This window comes from Triturus cristatus, chromosome 5_2 (assembly GCF_964204655.1).
Source record: "Triturus cristatus chromosome 5_2, aTriCri1.1, whole genome shotgun sequence".
Lineage (NCBI taxonomy): Eukaryota > Metazoa > Chordata > Amphibia > Caudata > Salamandridae > Triturus > Triturus cristatus.
In genome coordinates this window covers 601,778,140-601,793,108 of record NC_140588.1, presented here as the reverse complement: position 1 = coordinate 601,793,108, position 14,969 = coordinate 601,778,140, and the positions used below count along the sequence as shown (strand labels likewise).

At 44.9% G+C, this 14,969-nt stretch overlaps 1 protein-coding gene across 1 annotated transcript; it reads right to left on the bottom strand.

Annotated features, from left to right (window-relative positions):
- Nucleotides 1–3,478: 3,478 nt before the first annotated feature.
- On the bottom strand, nucleotides 3,479–7,141 carry CLDN2 (claudin 2). Its single transcript, XM_085607688.1, has one exon. The coding sequence runs from the start codon at nucleotides 6,998–7,000 to the stop codon at nucleotides 6,308–6,310; it is 693 nt and encodes a 230-aa protein (XP_085463814.1). The 5' UTR covers nucleotides 7,001–7,141; the 3' UTR covers nucleotides 3,479–6,307.
- Between the last annotated feature and the right edge of the window lie 7,828 nt (nucleotides 7,142–14,969).

Genomic DNA, 14,969 nt, shown 5'->3' with positions numbered 1-14,969 from the left:
TTTCAGTGGTCCTGCTTTTTTCCATCCTTCTCTCACCAATACGTCTCTCTCCACTCTGCTTATGTTCCCTTGCTGGTTCCGTCTCTCTTATAACCACACATCTTATCCATACACTCCCCTTCAACTCTCATCTCTCCCCCAGCCTCATTACTTATTTCCTTGTTCTGCTTCATTTACATCCACCTCTCCCCTTCTATCCTCCTGGAGTATCTTATCATTTCTTGTTGATGATGACCCTTTTAAATTCACCTTCCCCTCAATGCTCTACTCTTTTTCTCATCTTTCCCTCAGCTTTCTGTGATTGAATCCAGAAATATAAAACAAGAACTGACTTACATCTAAAAACAGCCAGAGGTATTGTTTTTTTATCAATGGCTGTTTAAGATAAATGAGTAACAATACATTATTTTACGTTCACCCTGTCTCTGTTTTGACCACTGAGTACCTCCTTCACATATATTTGCACAGAATACCTACTGCAACTGGAATACAGGACCGATGCTCTGTGTGCTCTGCAGAGAGGCCATGTATTGAATGACCATGTATTCTGGACACCTTTTTGACCCACAGAGAGGCACAGTGTGAAAGTTGTACTGCCTTCATCCTCAACTCCAAAGTACTCAACGGTAGCCTGTTATAAACACCTGGAGGTGACTCACTACGATGTGTGCCCCATGCAGGAGTAATATGCTGTGAAATGAAATACAGAAATACACATCCGGGACATAGCTAACACTCTTGTGGAATGCAAGATTAAGTAAAGCATGTGAAATATAAACAGGAACAAAATCGCTGCCATGGATTACCCTATCATGCAGTGTGAGAGTGTGTCAGGAATTAGGCCCCGGCACCAAAATAAATGTGGCCCCCATTAGTGAATTAGTTAGCTGGAAAAGTGTCCCATGTTTCAAAATTAGGGCAGTTTTTAACTTGTAAAGACATGCTGTTTACGTTTTTTGTAAGGTGTGGGAAACTGTATAGATTTGATTTTGCTGCAGGCAATGCTTGTTTTAATATCATGAAAATCAACAGTAAAAATGTGCTCACCTGACCATAAAGCAGGCCAACAAACAGCCTAAAAAACTGCCTACATACTAACCTAACAGATTAGACCATCACACACTGCCTGATTGCCCTATTGGCCAGTTGAACCTGCCCAATGTGTTATACAATTATTGTGCACACACTGGATCATTTGTTTTGCAGGTAAAGTAAAGGACATGAATATAGGGTCTGATAGGGGCCTGTTTCAATGTCCGTTTTAAGACCCGAGGGATCCAGCACACTTAAAGCACTAGTCCAGCCACTTTTACATTCTGATTGTACTCCTCTTCCTGCACCACTTATCTGGCTGCTGTACTTACACCTATCTGCTCCCCATCCCCCTCTCACTTTATTCAGTTTTTCGTACCCCATTCATTCACCTCTGTGCTCCCATTCCCTCATCCTGGGCAAGCTGAGGGGTTTTCATTGTGATGTGCCGTCATTGTATCTTTTGTTCTGCGCCCCGCTGGTTATCCTGCTTTTCATTCAAACAGGGGCAGGGCACACTTCACATGTAAGGGCTCTTTAATCACCTGTCTAATCGCTGCTATCCTCATGCAGATGCAACGATTAGGCCAAGAGAGATGGACCAGCCGGCCAATATTGATCAAAATTCCCTGGGCCTCCTGGGTCCCTGGGCCACCAAACTCTGAAGATTTTTAATGCGCGAGGACCCTGGCTGCGAGCCGGCGTGGGGCTCTGGGTGTAACAGTCTAGTCTTTTCCCCCGAGAGAAACCCATAGCCTGGAAGGGCAAGCACACAATGTAACACACTCTGGCCAGGTGTGACCAGAGAGCTTAAATAAACGGGCGGAGGTCATACGGGACTTTCGGCCCAGACCGTAACCCATGTGTGTGTCTCGTGTATTCATGACTGCTTCCTAACTGTCCAGGTTACATGGTAGGTGACTCTACACTGGCGACGAGGTTGGGTGTCTATACCCGTCTGCTGCTGTACTCCTACCTCTGTTGGCGTGAACCTGGTGCCGGCCGAGTCCCCCTTCGAGGCGCCTGCTCATCACGCCGCAGCTTCGAAGACCGGTGCGCTCCTGCCACCTCCTGATGCATGCCTGCAGCCGCAAGTGAGCGGCGAGATCCTGCTGCCACACTCATCGCGCGCCACCGCGGGCGAGACGAGGTGCCACCCTGCCGGGCTCTGCACGTCATCATCTACACTGGGCAGCTGCCCACGCTGCCCATGCCTAGCGCCGGCCCTGTGCACAGCTGCCCAATGTGTCTGACCCCACTTGTAACCGCTTCATAGTGCTATATGCAGGGATTTAAGTGGACCGGGTCCCACCGACAGTTCTTAAAAGCAGGTGCTGAGACGGTTCCCTATCGGGTCTCCATTTTTGACCTCAGGGTGAAAATAAATCTTGACTCTGCAGCAGTATCACTGCTCAAAGATAGAGGTGGGCAGAATTTGCGAAATTCACTTTCGCAAATTATCGTGAAAATGTTAAAAATCTCCGCAAACACGCGGAAATATCGCGAAGATGCGGAAGTTTTTTTCCCGCCCGTTTGCGATTTTTTCTGCGTGGTCGCGGCTCACCAACTTACCCATGCGGTTGCTCGCGGGCGCGGCCTCTTGTTTTCACTTGTCTCGCGGTGCATGATCGCGAGAAGAAAGACGTGATCGCGTGACGAATGACGTTACTGCGGGCGCGAACTGTTGCGAGACAGCGCAAATGGCTACCAACAGTCCAACATCTCGTGGAGAACGCAACCGGATCGGGAAAACTTGTCGGCGAATGCGGGGATTCAGGTAAGGCGATCGCGCGCACGTGAGAATGTATTATTTTACAGCGCGAGCAAGCAACAAATTTCCGGTAAAATGTGGATTGCGGAAATTTTTACATTTTCGCGCTCTCCACGGAACGCGAAAATGTCAAATTATCGCAATTTCCGCTAGCGGAACGGAATTTTAGCCCAGGCCTACTCAAAGACTTTGATGCAACTACGAAGAGACTCGTTTTAGTTTTTTCAGCCTTATCATTTTAGAACTGAAGCATTTTCAAAATTATATACAACAAAGTCATAGTGGTTGCTTATTTAGTTTATGCAACTAACAACCATTGACAATGCCAATAGTCCTGGCATGTTGTAGGTATAATTTTACTTGTTGTATTATATATCTGTATACAATGACAGAAACAACAAAATACTTGTCGGGCGGCAAACTAAGCTAAGCACAGATTTTTAGCTTATGTGTTTTTAAGCCATGCCCTTAATTACATTAGCAACGCCCCTTTGGGAGACCCCCAGTTTTTTCATCCCACTTAAAGACCTGGCTATATGCATAACAGTCCCAAAATACTACAACACAGAACAATTACTCTATTTCATTCCAGTCGCCTCTCTTTTCTGCCAATGGTTAGCTCTAAGCAAAACAGGCTCAAACCATCATCAGGCCAAAAGAAATTAATATGCACAATTAATAATAAACATACATTTTTTATTGTACACGTTTACAATGGAAAAGATTTCTTCAAGACAGGTTAAAATCCGATTTTATGAAGAATAGGGGTATTTCCACACTCATTTTCCGGTTTCTAGAAAAGCCCGTGCTTCATGCATCTGAGCAGCCCTGATCACCCCGCCCTTGTTTGATGCTGGAAAACCATCTGATGTATGTTTACTCAAGCGTGACGTGCTAATTAAAGGTTATCGAGCACTCGGTGTGCACACAGAGCAGCTGTTCCTGCTGTTGTTCTCTATAGCTGTGAGGTGAACACATTTGCCTTTAAAAGTCAAAGCAATAACGCAATCAAAGAGCATATCCCACAATCAAGGTCAGCACTGTGAGGTACAATAGCAATGGGTACCCTTGCATTTCTATATTTATGTTGCATTCTTGAGCCAATCACCATTAAAAGTATTTAATAGGCTTCTCCAGATCACATCCTTCCAGAGCTAAGGAAGATAACACCACATATCTTTTTTTCAGGTTAAAAAAAAGTATTCATGCCGATCGCGAGCGTGGAAAATAAACATGCCGGCGAGATTCTCAACGCGAGGAGGTCAGATTTCTCATTGCGAGTGGTCACGTATGCTCTCGACCGTTCGCGATGAGAAACTACCAGTTTGCGTTGAGAAAGCTGCCGCTCGAGTAAAAATCTACACGAGCGGCAGAAAACTACAGCTCGCACTGTGCAAGATGCCGTTTTCAATGATTGCACAGTACCGGATGCTTGTCCGCACTGTGCAATCATTGAAAACGGCATCTTGCACAGTGCGAACAGGGTACTACGCAGTTCGCGAAGTGCTATGCGTAGCTCGTGTAGTGCGAAGTGCACTTTGCGCAGCTTCGCGTAGTGCTACTTCGCGAACTACGTCCAGGGTTAGTTATCATACTCCTTCCCTGGGAATCTTGAATCACGTGGTTTCATACTAAGCACTCACTAAGGCTGCGTGATTATAATTCATGCAGATGCTAAAGTTTAGAAATATGAAGTTTTGGCGACATCTCTGTGCCTCTGATAACAACAGAACACTTATTTGGTCTCCAGCCTCCATATAAAACAAGGTTACAGTTTGAGAATGTCACCATCCATATAATTGACATCATGAGAATAGTTCTTCAATGTTACAGTACAATATGTTTCTACTTAGTATTTAAACTGGCGTCCATGTCTGTGCAAAATGAACCTATCTTACATTCCCGATTGTTCTATACGCATCGTTAAACAATGTACATGTTTAATACAAAATTAGTTCTTCTGCTGCAAAAATTTAGCCCTTTGCCAATGGTAATTAGAAATCCGTCTATCTACCTTAGTGAAATACCTATATCTATACAATATATGAAATCTATAGGGCTGTTTTAGGTGAACCTCTTTCTGATGCATTTTCATTTTTTTTAGGGAACCTCTTTTTTACACATTTTCATTTTTAAATGAAAGTGGGTATCAAACCTCCGCGTGACATAAACTGCTGAAGAACGAAAAAATGCAAGTCTCTGATCTAATTGCAAACATTAATCAACTCTAAATCAGAGAAACATTTTTCCTATGGACTCAATGAAAAGTAGATTCTGTCTCACAGCTAGGGCACATGAACTGCAAAACATGATATATACCAGCAAGTTAAGGATTGTGGCGATAGCACTCAGACTCAATTTAGCACAGTTTACGTAAATCAATTAAATAGCATGTTATACAGTACAAATATTTCATGGCAAATGAGAGCGTAACGCGTGCAGTCAGATGCAGAGGGAAATAGTATTCAAAATAAAAAATAAAAGTATTCTGATTGCGTGGAGCTGTAAGTTGTATTTCGTTAACCACCCACCGAAAAATAAAAGCGAAAAGCTCTCTCAGTGTCTCGTTGCAGCTCCTGCCCTTCCGGTTGTATCTTGCAGGGCTCGCGTGCCGGTGAGATCAGAAGACCACTGCTCAGAGGCACGAGGCAGTGACCCGCAGTTTCGGAGGACACGTCTATATGCCCCCTCGGCCAGTCACCCTTACCCGTGTCCGATCCGAAAGAGGCAACCAGCAGACTGATAGTGTATTTCTCTAGCACAGTGTCACCTTGAAAAAGTGTGTTTTTTTTTGTTTCTCTTAAACAGTCAGGCCACATTCAGCGTGGGCAACTTCTGATTTCATCCCTGGGTACGCATTCGTTGGCAGGGGCGTCTTGCGTCGTTTCCAGCCGGCTTCATTGCCCACATACCATTTTCATCTCGTCAAAACCAAAAGTTCATGGTCCGAGTTTTGTAGCACACTGTGGGCATTAGCAGTGTTTCTTTTACTGTTGGCGCGGGTCTCTGTAACTAGATCACGAAGGGCGGCCAGGGCATGTTGCAACAACGGGGTCGAGAAGGGGGCGCGAGCATCATTTTCACCCAACATCACAACAGAAACATTAAGTTTGTGCCGCTCTTCGTAACAAAAAAATAGCAGTTTCAGTTTAATGCCACATCACGAGTCCAGCCCTCTTTCTGGTGTTGCTGTCTTAAGTCCGTAACGTTTGCTCGTGGGGAACAGCCACTGGAGGGGGGGACTGGCATCACTGCAGGTAGTAGGCGGCGTGCCCTAAATGTTCAAGGAGTGATGCCAGGACCCGTTGTTGCAACTGCCCACAGCTTCATGGTAAGTTCATGTATATAAGATAAGTTCACTATGGAGGCCTATGGCAGGCTTATGTCTGTCATTAAGACCCACTGCAAAGGCCAAACAAGTATCTACAACGTGGAAACTATAACTGCCGCCATTTCCTCACCTTAGAGAAAGGGTGCCAGTCCTTCTTCACCCCCATGCATCCATCATACGTAGCCTGTCTGGCTGTAGTTAAAGTCGCTCTTGGACTTCTGGGTCTGGCTGAGGCCGGGCTGTAGAGTCTTGGCGCCCAGGTTTTTGGACTGATAGCGACTGTAGTACGTTGGCGTCGGTTCCTTGGGCGGACACGAAGCACAGAGCATGCAGCCCCCAAAGATGGAGATTAAAGACGCAACTATTCCCAGATAAAGAGATTCTCCAATCTCGAACTTCAGGGTGTCCGGGACGATTGGGTTGAAGAAGTCCTGCAAAATGACGTGGAGGTTCCATGTGATGGGGATGAGGCCGAGCAGGCCTGCGATGATGAAGAAAACTCCCCCAGTAACAGCAACCTTGTCCTTTCCGGGAGAATCCTGGGCGAAGATGGTGCACCTCATGCCAAACACAGAGATGATGCAGGCCAGGATGGACATTGCAATGGATGTCACCATCATGGCTTGGGCTGCTTGGATGTCGGAGGGGAGGTCGAGCAGTGAGTTGTAAGTGTCACACTGGGTGATGCCAGTACTCATGCTGGCGCATTCCATCCACAGCCCCTTGGTGTATCCCACAGCTGTAACGATGCTAGAGCCAATGTAAGAGCTGCTCCTCCAGTTGGGCAAGAGGGTGGCTATAATGGTGCCCACCATCCCCAGTAGTCCAAAAACGTACCCCAGCAGCTGCAGGCCAACTGACACCATTTTGATTGTCTTCGCTTTGCTAGTCCTTGTGTTATCAGTGTCCTTTCAGGACCTCTTTTAGTTGTGCTTTCCCAGCTTGGCTTGTCTCCTCTTCAAGCTCAAGTTTCTCTTTCGCCAACATCTAGTCTCCGCTCTCTCTCTTATATCGAGAGCTTCGAAATGAACCTGAGCTTATCTGGAAGAGCAAAATCCATGAAAAGTTAAATATTGACTAGATTGGTGGCAGATTCCAGGAGCTCTTTGACCTCCGTTATCTTCAGAAACATAAACCGAAAAAGTAAGCTCTCAGAAAAAGGTACAAATCAACACATAAGCATCACCCCCTGTGAGTTGACCATTATCAGGGAGATGATTATCACACCAGCAAGAAACAACTCCGAGGGGTTCCATATCTATCGGGTGTGCTAATTATTGTCCATCCCGAATTTTTGGGGAATAATATGCAGATTTTGGTGAGGCAATCATCTGCCTGTTAGGCACACTTTCTCCCTGTTATATATCGTGAGGTTTGGCCGAATTAGGGCCACAGAATGATATGTTTCAGCAATTCTGTTAAAAGACAACAACACACAGCATTGTGTGGTTTACCAAGGATTAAAAAGGCAGCGCAAAATTGTGCAGTGCCATGTGAGCACCTGTGCTACCCTTACTAAATTTAGGCCATGTTGCTAGGAATAGTCTTGCATTAGACGACAGCATGATACGTTAATTAAAGGAACATTCATAGGTGGCGAGGTGTGCTGGACGTTGTGATTCGTCGTTTCCAACATAATTCCCCAAACCTTTTTAAAGTATTTTTTAAGTGGTTGCCTTGCATGTTTTTTTTAAGTTACTTGACAAATGACGAGGTAGTTCCAATGAAATAACTGGAGCTGCCTGTAAGAACAGGATGTGAACTTATTCAGCTGTTCCAATTCCAAGACTAAAAATAAATTACAATCTCTGTTTCATCGCCACTTCGAATAGCATTTAGCACAAGCGAGGCCGAAAATAAGACGATAACTCTATGGGTCAAGGTAAAAAAAAAAAGTATGCTAACCACTCACAAACTACATGGTGAGAAGGTGGCAACCAGGAAATCCACAGTGACAGTGGAATATTGGCAGCGCCAGGTTAAGGTACAGCCTCTGCCACAGTGTTGGCCTGACTGCTGTCTTAATACGTTGATGAGCTGGAGCAGCGCTGTTTTTGCTCGTTCCACAGTGTTGACATAACTAAAGTAAACAACAAATCATAACACAATAATATACACAAAGTATCGTGTCAACGATTTTAATAGTTAATGTGAACATGACAATGAAACAGTTAAAACAGAATGCAACACAATATTCATAGTGCTACATAGCAAAACCACCTAATAATACAACATAAAGCAGCACAATAAAACACAGTACACATTAAGGCAACAGCCAAATGCCACACAACAAATGCACACAAACATTCTTGACACACATTACCATCTTCAGAAGCCTGTTTTTATAATATAGTGAAAAAAGTGTTTTGGAGCAAGCATTGACAACTTCTTACCCAGGACATAATAATAATAATAATAATATTTGTTCGCATGTATAAAAATATGACCATAAAAGAAACAATTTAAAATACACATACATCAAATGTAAACATTTTCATAAAACAACCAAGTATACCAATTAAAAAAACTGAGATCCATGATATATTGTTATACCCATTGGTCTCTTAAAATCATAATACTTCCAATTGCCCTTATTTAGAAACGTGATCAATAAAATCCTAATTTGACATTAATTGAACATATAAAAACTGCACCTTGTCCTAAAAAGTGACCCATATTTCAAGACTTTTATAGCAACGTCACACAGTGCAAAAATGGCAAATACTCTTGTGACCTTTAGACACCTCGAGTGGTTCTTATCTTTAAAGCAGATCTTAAAAAGTTAGCAACGCAAAAAAGTGTAAAAACATCTGATGAAAGTTGTAAAAACAATAGGGCGGCACATGCCTGCCTAAATCTAAGCTTTATTAAAAGCCCCTTAAGGAACGCTCAGTAATAAGAATAAAGGAGGCCAAAATGCAAGGTATCCCGTGGAGACCTATTGTTGCAGCCACAGGGTCCTCTATGTTCTGCGTGTACCGTAAAGCCGGGGGGTAAGGCCAGTAAGTGGTGAAATAAGTTCAATCTAAAACGAGTAATTAAAAATCTGTCATGTGCACTTATTATAAGGGATAAATATGGTTCCATGCCCTGCACTGACTTTACTAAAATGTGTTCTCTGACCATGGATTTCCTGAGCTCCCTATCCTCACGGTGTGCAGAGACATGTTTAAAAAACAAATCTTTGATAATCGCTTTTTCCTGAGATCCCACCTTGTTATGATTAATAAACAAATCTTCGCGTCTTAGTGCGGTGAGGGTGTCCTTTACATATTTTAACCATGTGATTTTTGAAGCATAATCAAGGGAGAGACAGTCCTCGATTACCAGCCCGTTAAAGCCTGCCTCCTCGTTGGACCAGATCTTCACCCAACACAGGAGGGGTTTTATGGCTAGCATATCAGAGATATACGTAGATCCCAATTCCTCATGTGCAGAGTACGCAGGGGTGTTCAACATCCTGTTTTCTTCAGCTTGCAATTCCTTAAACATCTTATATCCCTATACCTCACTACCATATAAAACTTTAGAAATACAGAAGGAGTTGTATAACTTTAAAATTGTCCCAGGTGACCAGTTACCTAATCTAGGAGCATAGTTTGCTATTGGTCCAGTGGACCATGTCATTCCAAGACACTTCTCCTCTAGTTAGTATTTAAAACTCAATTTCTCGTCAAATAAAATACTAAAATATGAAAAGGCTGGTACTTTCCTTAGATTATGTGTGCCTACTTCGTATGTGTTGGGCTTCCTACTCTGCTTCCCAATCTCCATAATGTAGGATTTAGTTAGATTAGGTGACAGGTTAATCGTAGCCATAAAAGTTACAAACCCTCCTTATAAAAGCTGCAAGCCCTTCGGGGTACTTGCAATGAGTACCACGTCATCCGTATATAGCAAAACGGAGACCAGTCTTGTGCCTATCCTCGGGGCGTCTGCTTGTAAGGCAGGCAGGGCAGAGTCGAGGCCATTAATGTATAGTGTAAATAAGAACGCCGCTAATATACAAACCTTTCTGAGCCCACTAGAGCAGTTAAAATGATCTGTGGTTTTCCACTCCTGTGTATATCTGACTACTGCGGTAGTGTTAACATGTAGGGCCATTAGGGTGTTAGGTATTGCCATATCCAACCCGAGCTCTCCAAGGAGTTACCAGAGTTTACAGGGGTTCACGCGATCAAAGGCCGCAGTGAGGTCCATAAAAGCTAGCTACAATGCCCCGATTTCGCTATTGTGTATTTTGCAATTATAATATAAAGGTTGAGGCATTAGTCTTTGGTGGATTTACCGGCTCAGAACCCATATTGTACTTCCGATATTATTTGGTTGGCCTCTGCCCATTCAGACAACCTATTAAGTAGCACCCGACCCAGAACCCTCACTATCACATCAATAAGGAATATAGGGCGATAACAATGTGGGCTGTCCGTATCTCTCTTCTTAAAAATTGGTACAATGGTGGTTGTAGACCATGATGCTGGCATTGCTGATATTACTGCCACATGTAAACCCCTCACTAGGAGAGGGGCCCATATCTCTATTTTACATTGGAAAAGATCTGGTGGGAAACTGTCTGGTCCCGGTGCCTTCTTCTGCGAAAGTCCCTTAATTCCTAATCTCACCTCATCCAAAGTAAAGGTCATGAGATCAGATCTCTGTTCGGGGTTAAGTACCTGTAATTGCTCCTCTCTGTGGGAATGATTATACAGTCCTTCAAATTGAGCCCGCCATTGGTCTAGTAAAACGTTGTGGCTTAACCCTGGTTTATTCAAATCTTTAAAACATGGGTTATTAATAAACCCTCTAGAAAAGGATGGAATCCTTTAGTTCAGATGCCTCTGTTAGGTCCTCGCCGGCTTTCTTTTGCAATTGGCGCTTCTGCCCCTTGAGGGCTTGCTTGTATATTTTACGGCAGGCCGCCACCCGACCCCTGTCTCCCTGTCTCTGTTTAAGGGCCATCTACAGATCTCTAAGGGCCTGAGAGCACTGCTCATCAAACCATCTTGGGACATCCATGTTAGGGGAATTTGGTGGTGCTGTTAATAAACCGTCCACTAATTGTGTAATGGCGAAAATGCCTGAACTAATTCTTCCCCCTGCACTTGTGGGTCTAAACATTTCAAAATTTCCTTTTTGCCTATGCTAAAAAGTGAATTATTAAAAGCAACACTGTTGACCTGTACCCAAAGTAACCGCCTACCTTGGTTAGTTGCAGAGATCGTTCCCCCAGTTAACCTATGGGGTGAAGGCTGATACCAAGGGGCAACAAGTGACATAGTCACTGCATTATGGTCACTAAATATACCGTGATTAATATTAAAAAAAGATATAAACCTCCTCAGTGTAAGAGAAACAAATATGAAATAAATAAATGATGAGCAGCTTCTAACTTTATAAGTTGGGGGCACAGCTAAATCAGGGTGGGTAGCGATCAGAATCAGAGTGTGAGTTAGGCCATAAGTGTTTAGGAGGACACTCAAATCCTGCCTTTCCTGAGTATGTTCCATATGTGGTCCCTCACTTACTGTGCAGGTCGTCCAGTCTCGGCGAGTCACCCTTAAGTTAGGGCACAGATGGCAATTGAAGTCTCCGGCTAGAATTATTTGAGACTGTGATAGGCCTTCCCCCTGGGTCTGCTCCAGCCGTCTACTTAATTCGTCAAGGTTAGCCGATCCCTGTAAGTGTGATCTTGCTTTATAAAAGTTAATTAGAACCTTTCGACTTGGGATCAACGCGAGATCGCACCGGGACTCTCTTTGCTCCATCGATGCCAGCACCTCGCCGGACCCGCTGCGCGGGTCCCGCAGTGCCCACCAGGCTTCGTGGGAGCGGTGTGGAGCAGGACTGACCTAAACCGGGTGAGCGTCAGCTGACAGGGCTGCGAGCAGCAGGGGACTCCATTGCCCAGGAGCCCCTGCGTGCCCAATAGCCTACACCTGGGCAGCTCTCCCTGGAAGACACGCCCCCCAGCTGTATTGCAAGTTAAAACTGTCCATCTACTTGGCACCTTTGGGACTCACCTTTCGACTTGGGATCAACGCGAGATCGCACCGGGACTCTCTTTGCTCCATCGACTCCAGCACCTCGCCGGACCCGCTGCGCGGGTCCCGCAGCGCCCACCAGGCTTCGTGGGAGCGATGTGGGGTGGGACTGACCTAAACCGGGTGAGCGTCAGCTGACAGGGCTGCGAGCAGCAGGGGACTCCATTGCCCAGGAGCCCCTGCGTGCCCAATAGCCTACACCTGGGCAGCTCTCCCTGGAAGACACGCCCCCCACGCCTACATACGTATTTTATTTACGGCCTTGCTTCCCCGCAGCGCGGGAGCGCGCGGGAGTGCCCGGGGCTAAGCCCGGGCAAAGGGCGGGCCGTCTGAGGCCGTCAGAGGCAGGAGGAGGCAGGGCTGGGCCCACTCCCAAAGACCTGCTGTCCATTCCCACATCCTCTGAGGTACTGTTTGTTCACAAGTGCATGTTAAGTGGCACACACCCACCATTTAAATGCAGTTGTTGTTTGTGGGCCACTTTATATAAAACCCACGCACGCTCCTTATATTTGTGGTGTAATATTGCCATTTCCAATCATCGGTCTTGGTCATTTGCCTGTGTACTAATATGGCTACTTGTATTCCACCACGCATATCATCTACCCTGGGAGGCACAGTCAGAGGTACGTTGGATAATTTTATCACAAGAGCAGCCTCTGTTCTGGAAAAGGAGATAGCTATGGTGGAGCGACGTCTATCGGCGGAACATTTACAACCCAAAAGATCTTCGCTCGGCCCCATCCAGTTGGATATTTCACCGCCGCCGGCTCCACCCATCTCTTGTTTACCAGACAGTCCCATTGCCTGCACATCTTCTTTGACTACTTGTGTTGGCAAGTTAACGTCACACTCTCATATTCACCCAACTTTGTCTGTTTCTACCCTTTCTAATAATCATTCTAGGGCTTCTACACCACTGACCTCACATCTTCCTGGGGCTATGTCTAATTCCAATGCTGCCAGCCCGCAAAAGCTGAGAGGGAGAAGTAACATCGTAGCCCCCCCCCCCCCTTCTAAGAAAAGGAAGAAGGGAGGAAAAAAACTAAGTAACACGAATCAGCTGGGCAATATTAATCATATTGCGATGGAAAACATTGCAAACAGTTCTATTCCAGTAGCTAAGCAGTTAACAGAGCAAAATACGGAGTCAGATCTCTGTAAATTTGAACTTTTAGCCAATGATATGATGTTCCAAATTGAGAAAGTACTTAAATCACTTCTTCTTCCATTAATAGAAAGGATGAAGAGTGTCTCAAACCAACTAGGGCTAATAGAGCAGATGATTCAGAAAAACAACGACAAACTAAACGAGAAATTGCCAAAGGTCTTGGCACCACTAAATAGTACCTCTGCTGCCAACTTATGTCCAGCGTCAGATGATAGGCTATGCAGATCAGAAATAACTAATACCAAAACTGTTCTACCCCCACCAAATGTACTTAACCTATCACCCACCCGTAAGACAACTGCTACCTCCACTTCCTCTAGAGGCCCCCACCCTCCCATAAACAATGCACGTACCTGTACCCCTTTAAATAAAACACACAGTGCCAGTCTTGACCACATAGACCTCCCGCCAGAGGCAACTCCTTATGCTGTATTTATGACAGGAGTCCCTGTACTAGAGACAGGCAAGGAAGAAGGTTATTATGACCTAAAAAACAAGGTCCTGCACTGGCTGGGGAAGAATAGGCCGTTACCCCTTAATATAAATGGCGAACTTTTGAATGTTCGTAGGCTTGGTTGGGTGGGCCCACGGCCTAAGGACAGTGAAGGCGACGTAATTGTTGTCAATTTTAGAGATGTTAGAGCTACTAGACATATAATGAATTGGTCCCAAGCTCCATACCAGAGCTCCATTAAAACTTTTGATTTAACCTACTTTTACCCGCAGTCACTGATCAGGAATTTTACTTATCCCAACACTTCAACTCGGTCACAGGCAGGGTTATCTTCTTTTAACTTACCTACTTTTAATCGCTTCTCCCTACTCAGAGGATTAGAGGATGTTGATTGACGCCCCTTAGGACATTACATCCAGCACCCCTCATGTGGTTCATCGAAGGGACAATTAAGTAAAGACTACTTGCCCCTATCTCCGACTTACGTTACACCAGACAGTGGGAGGGACAATCCTGGAACAATTCAAATACTGTCGTGGAACATTGCAGGCCTTAAGATACATCTGGTTAATCCGGACTGGTTTGACTTTGTCAACCAATATGATATTTGCATGTTTCAGGAGACCTGGAGCCTAGACCCTCTTTCTATGTCCGGCTACTCCACTTTTCATATTCCAGCAGTGCACCAGGGTATGGGCCGACCTTCGGGTTGCCTACATATCTGGATTAAGGTCGCACTGAATTTGGACATTAAAGTCCATAATGCCAAGTCAGTAGATCTTCTTCATCTATCTTTTAAACGGTGCTGGAATGGTTCTAGAGTTGACCTTCTCAATGTATACGCTAGAGGAGGCCCCCCACTCAAAACTCCTCCACTATTTCTATTCTGGAAAATGTCATGTCAGGTATCCCGCCACTCTCCAATATTATTTTAGGCGGTGACCTAAACTGTACGTATGAACCACTAAGAGATGCAGATCTTTTAGGGCTCATTGAGGAAGATAGTAAAAACTGTATCCCCCCTCTAAATTTGAGTCCTATTATGAGATGGTCAGCGAGGGCACTTCAGATGACTGGTCTCACCTTGGAATTCAACCTCCGAGCTCTAAATGGAAGAACTCTCTCTGATCCACATGGGGCTATGACCTTTAATAGATTAAATGGGCCAT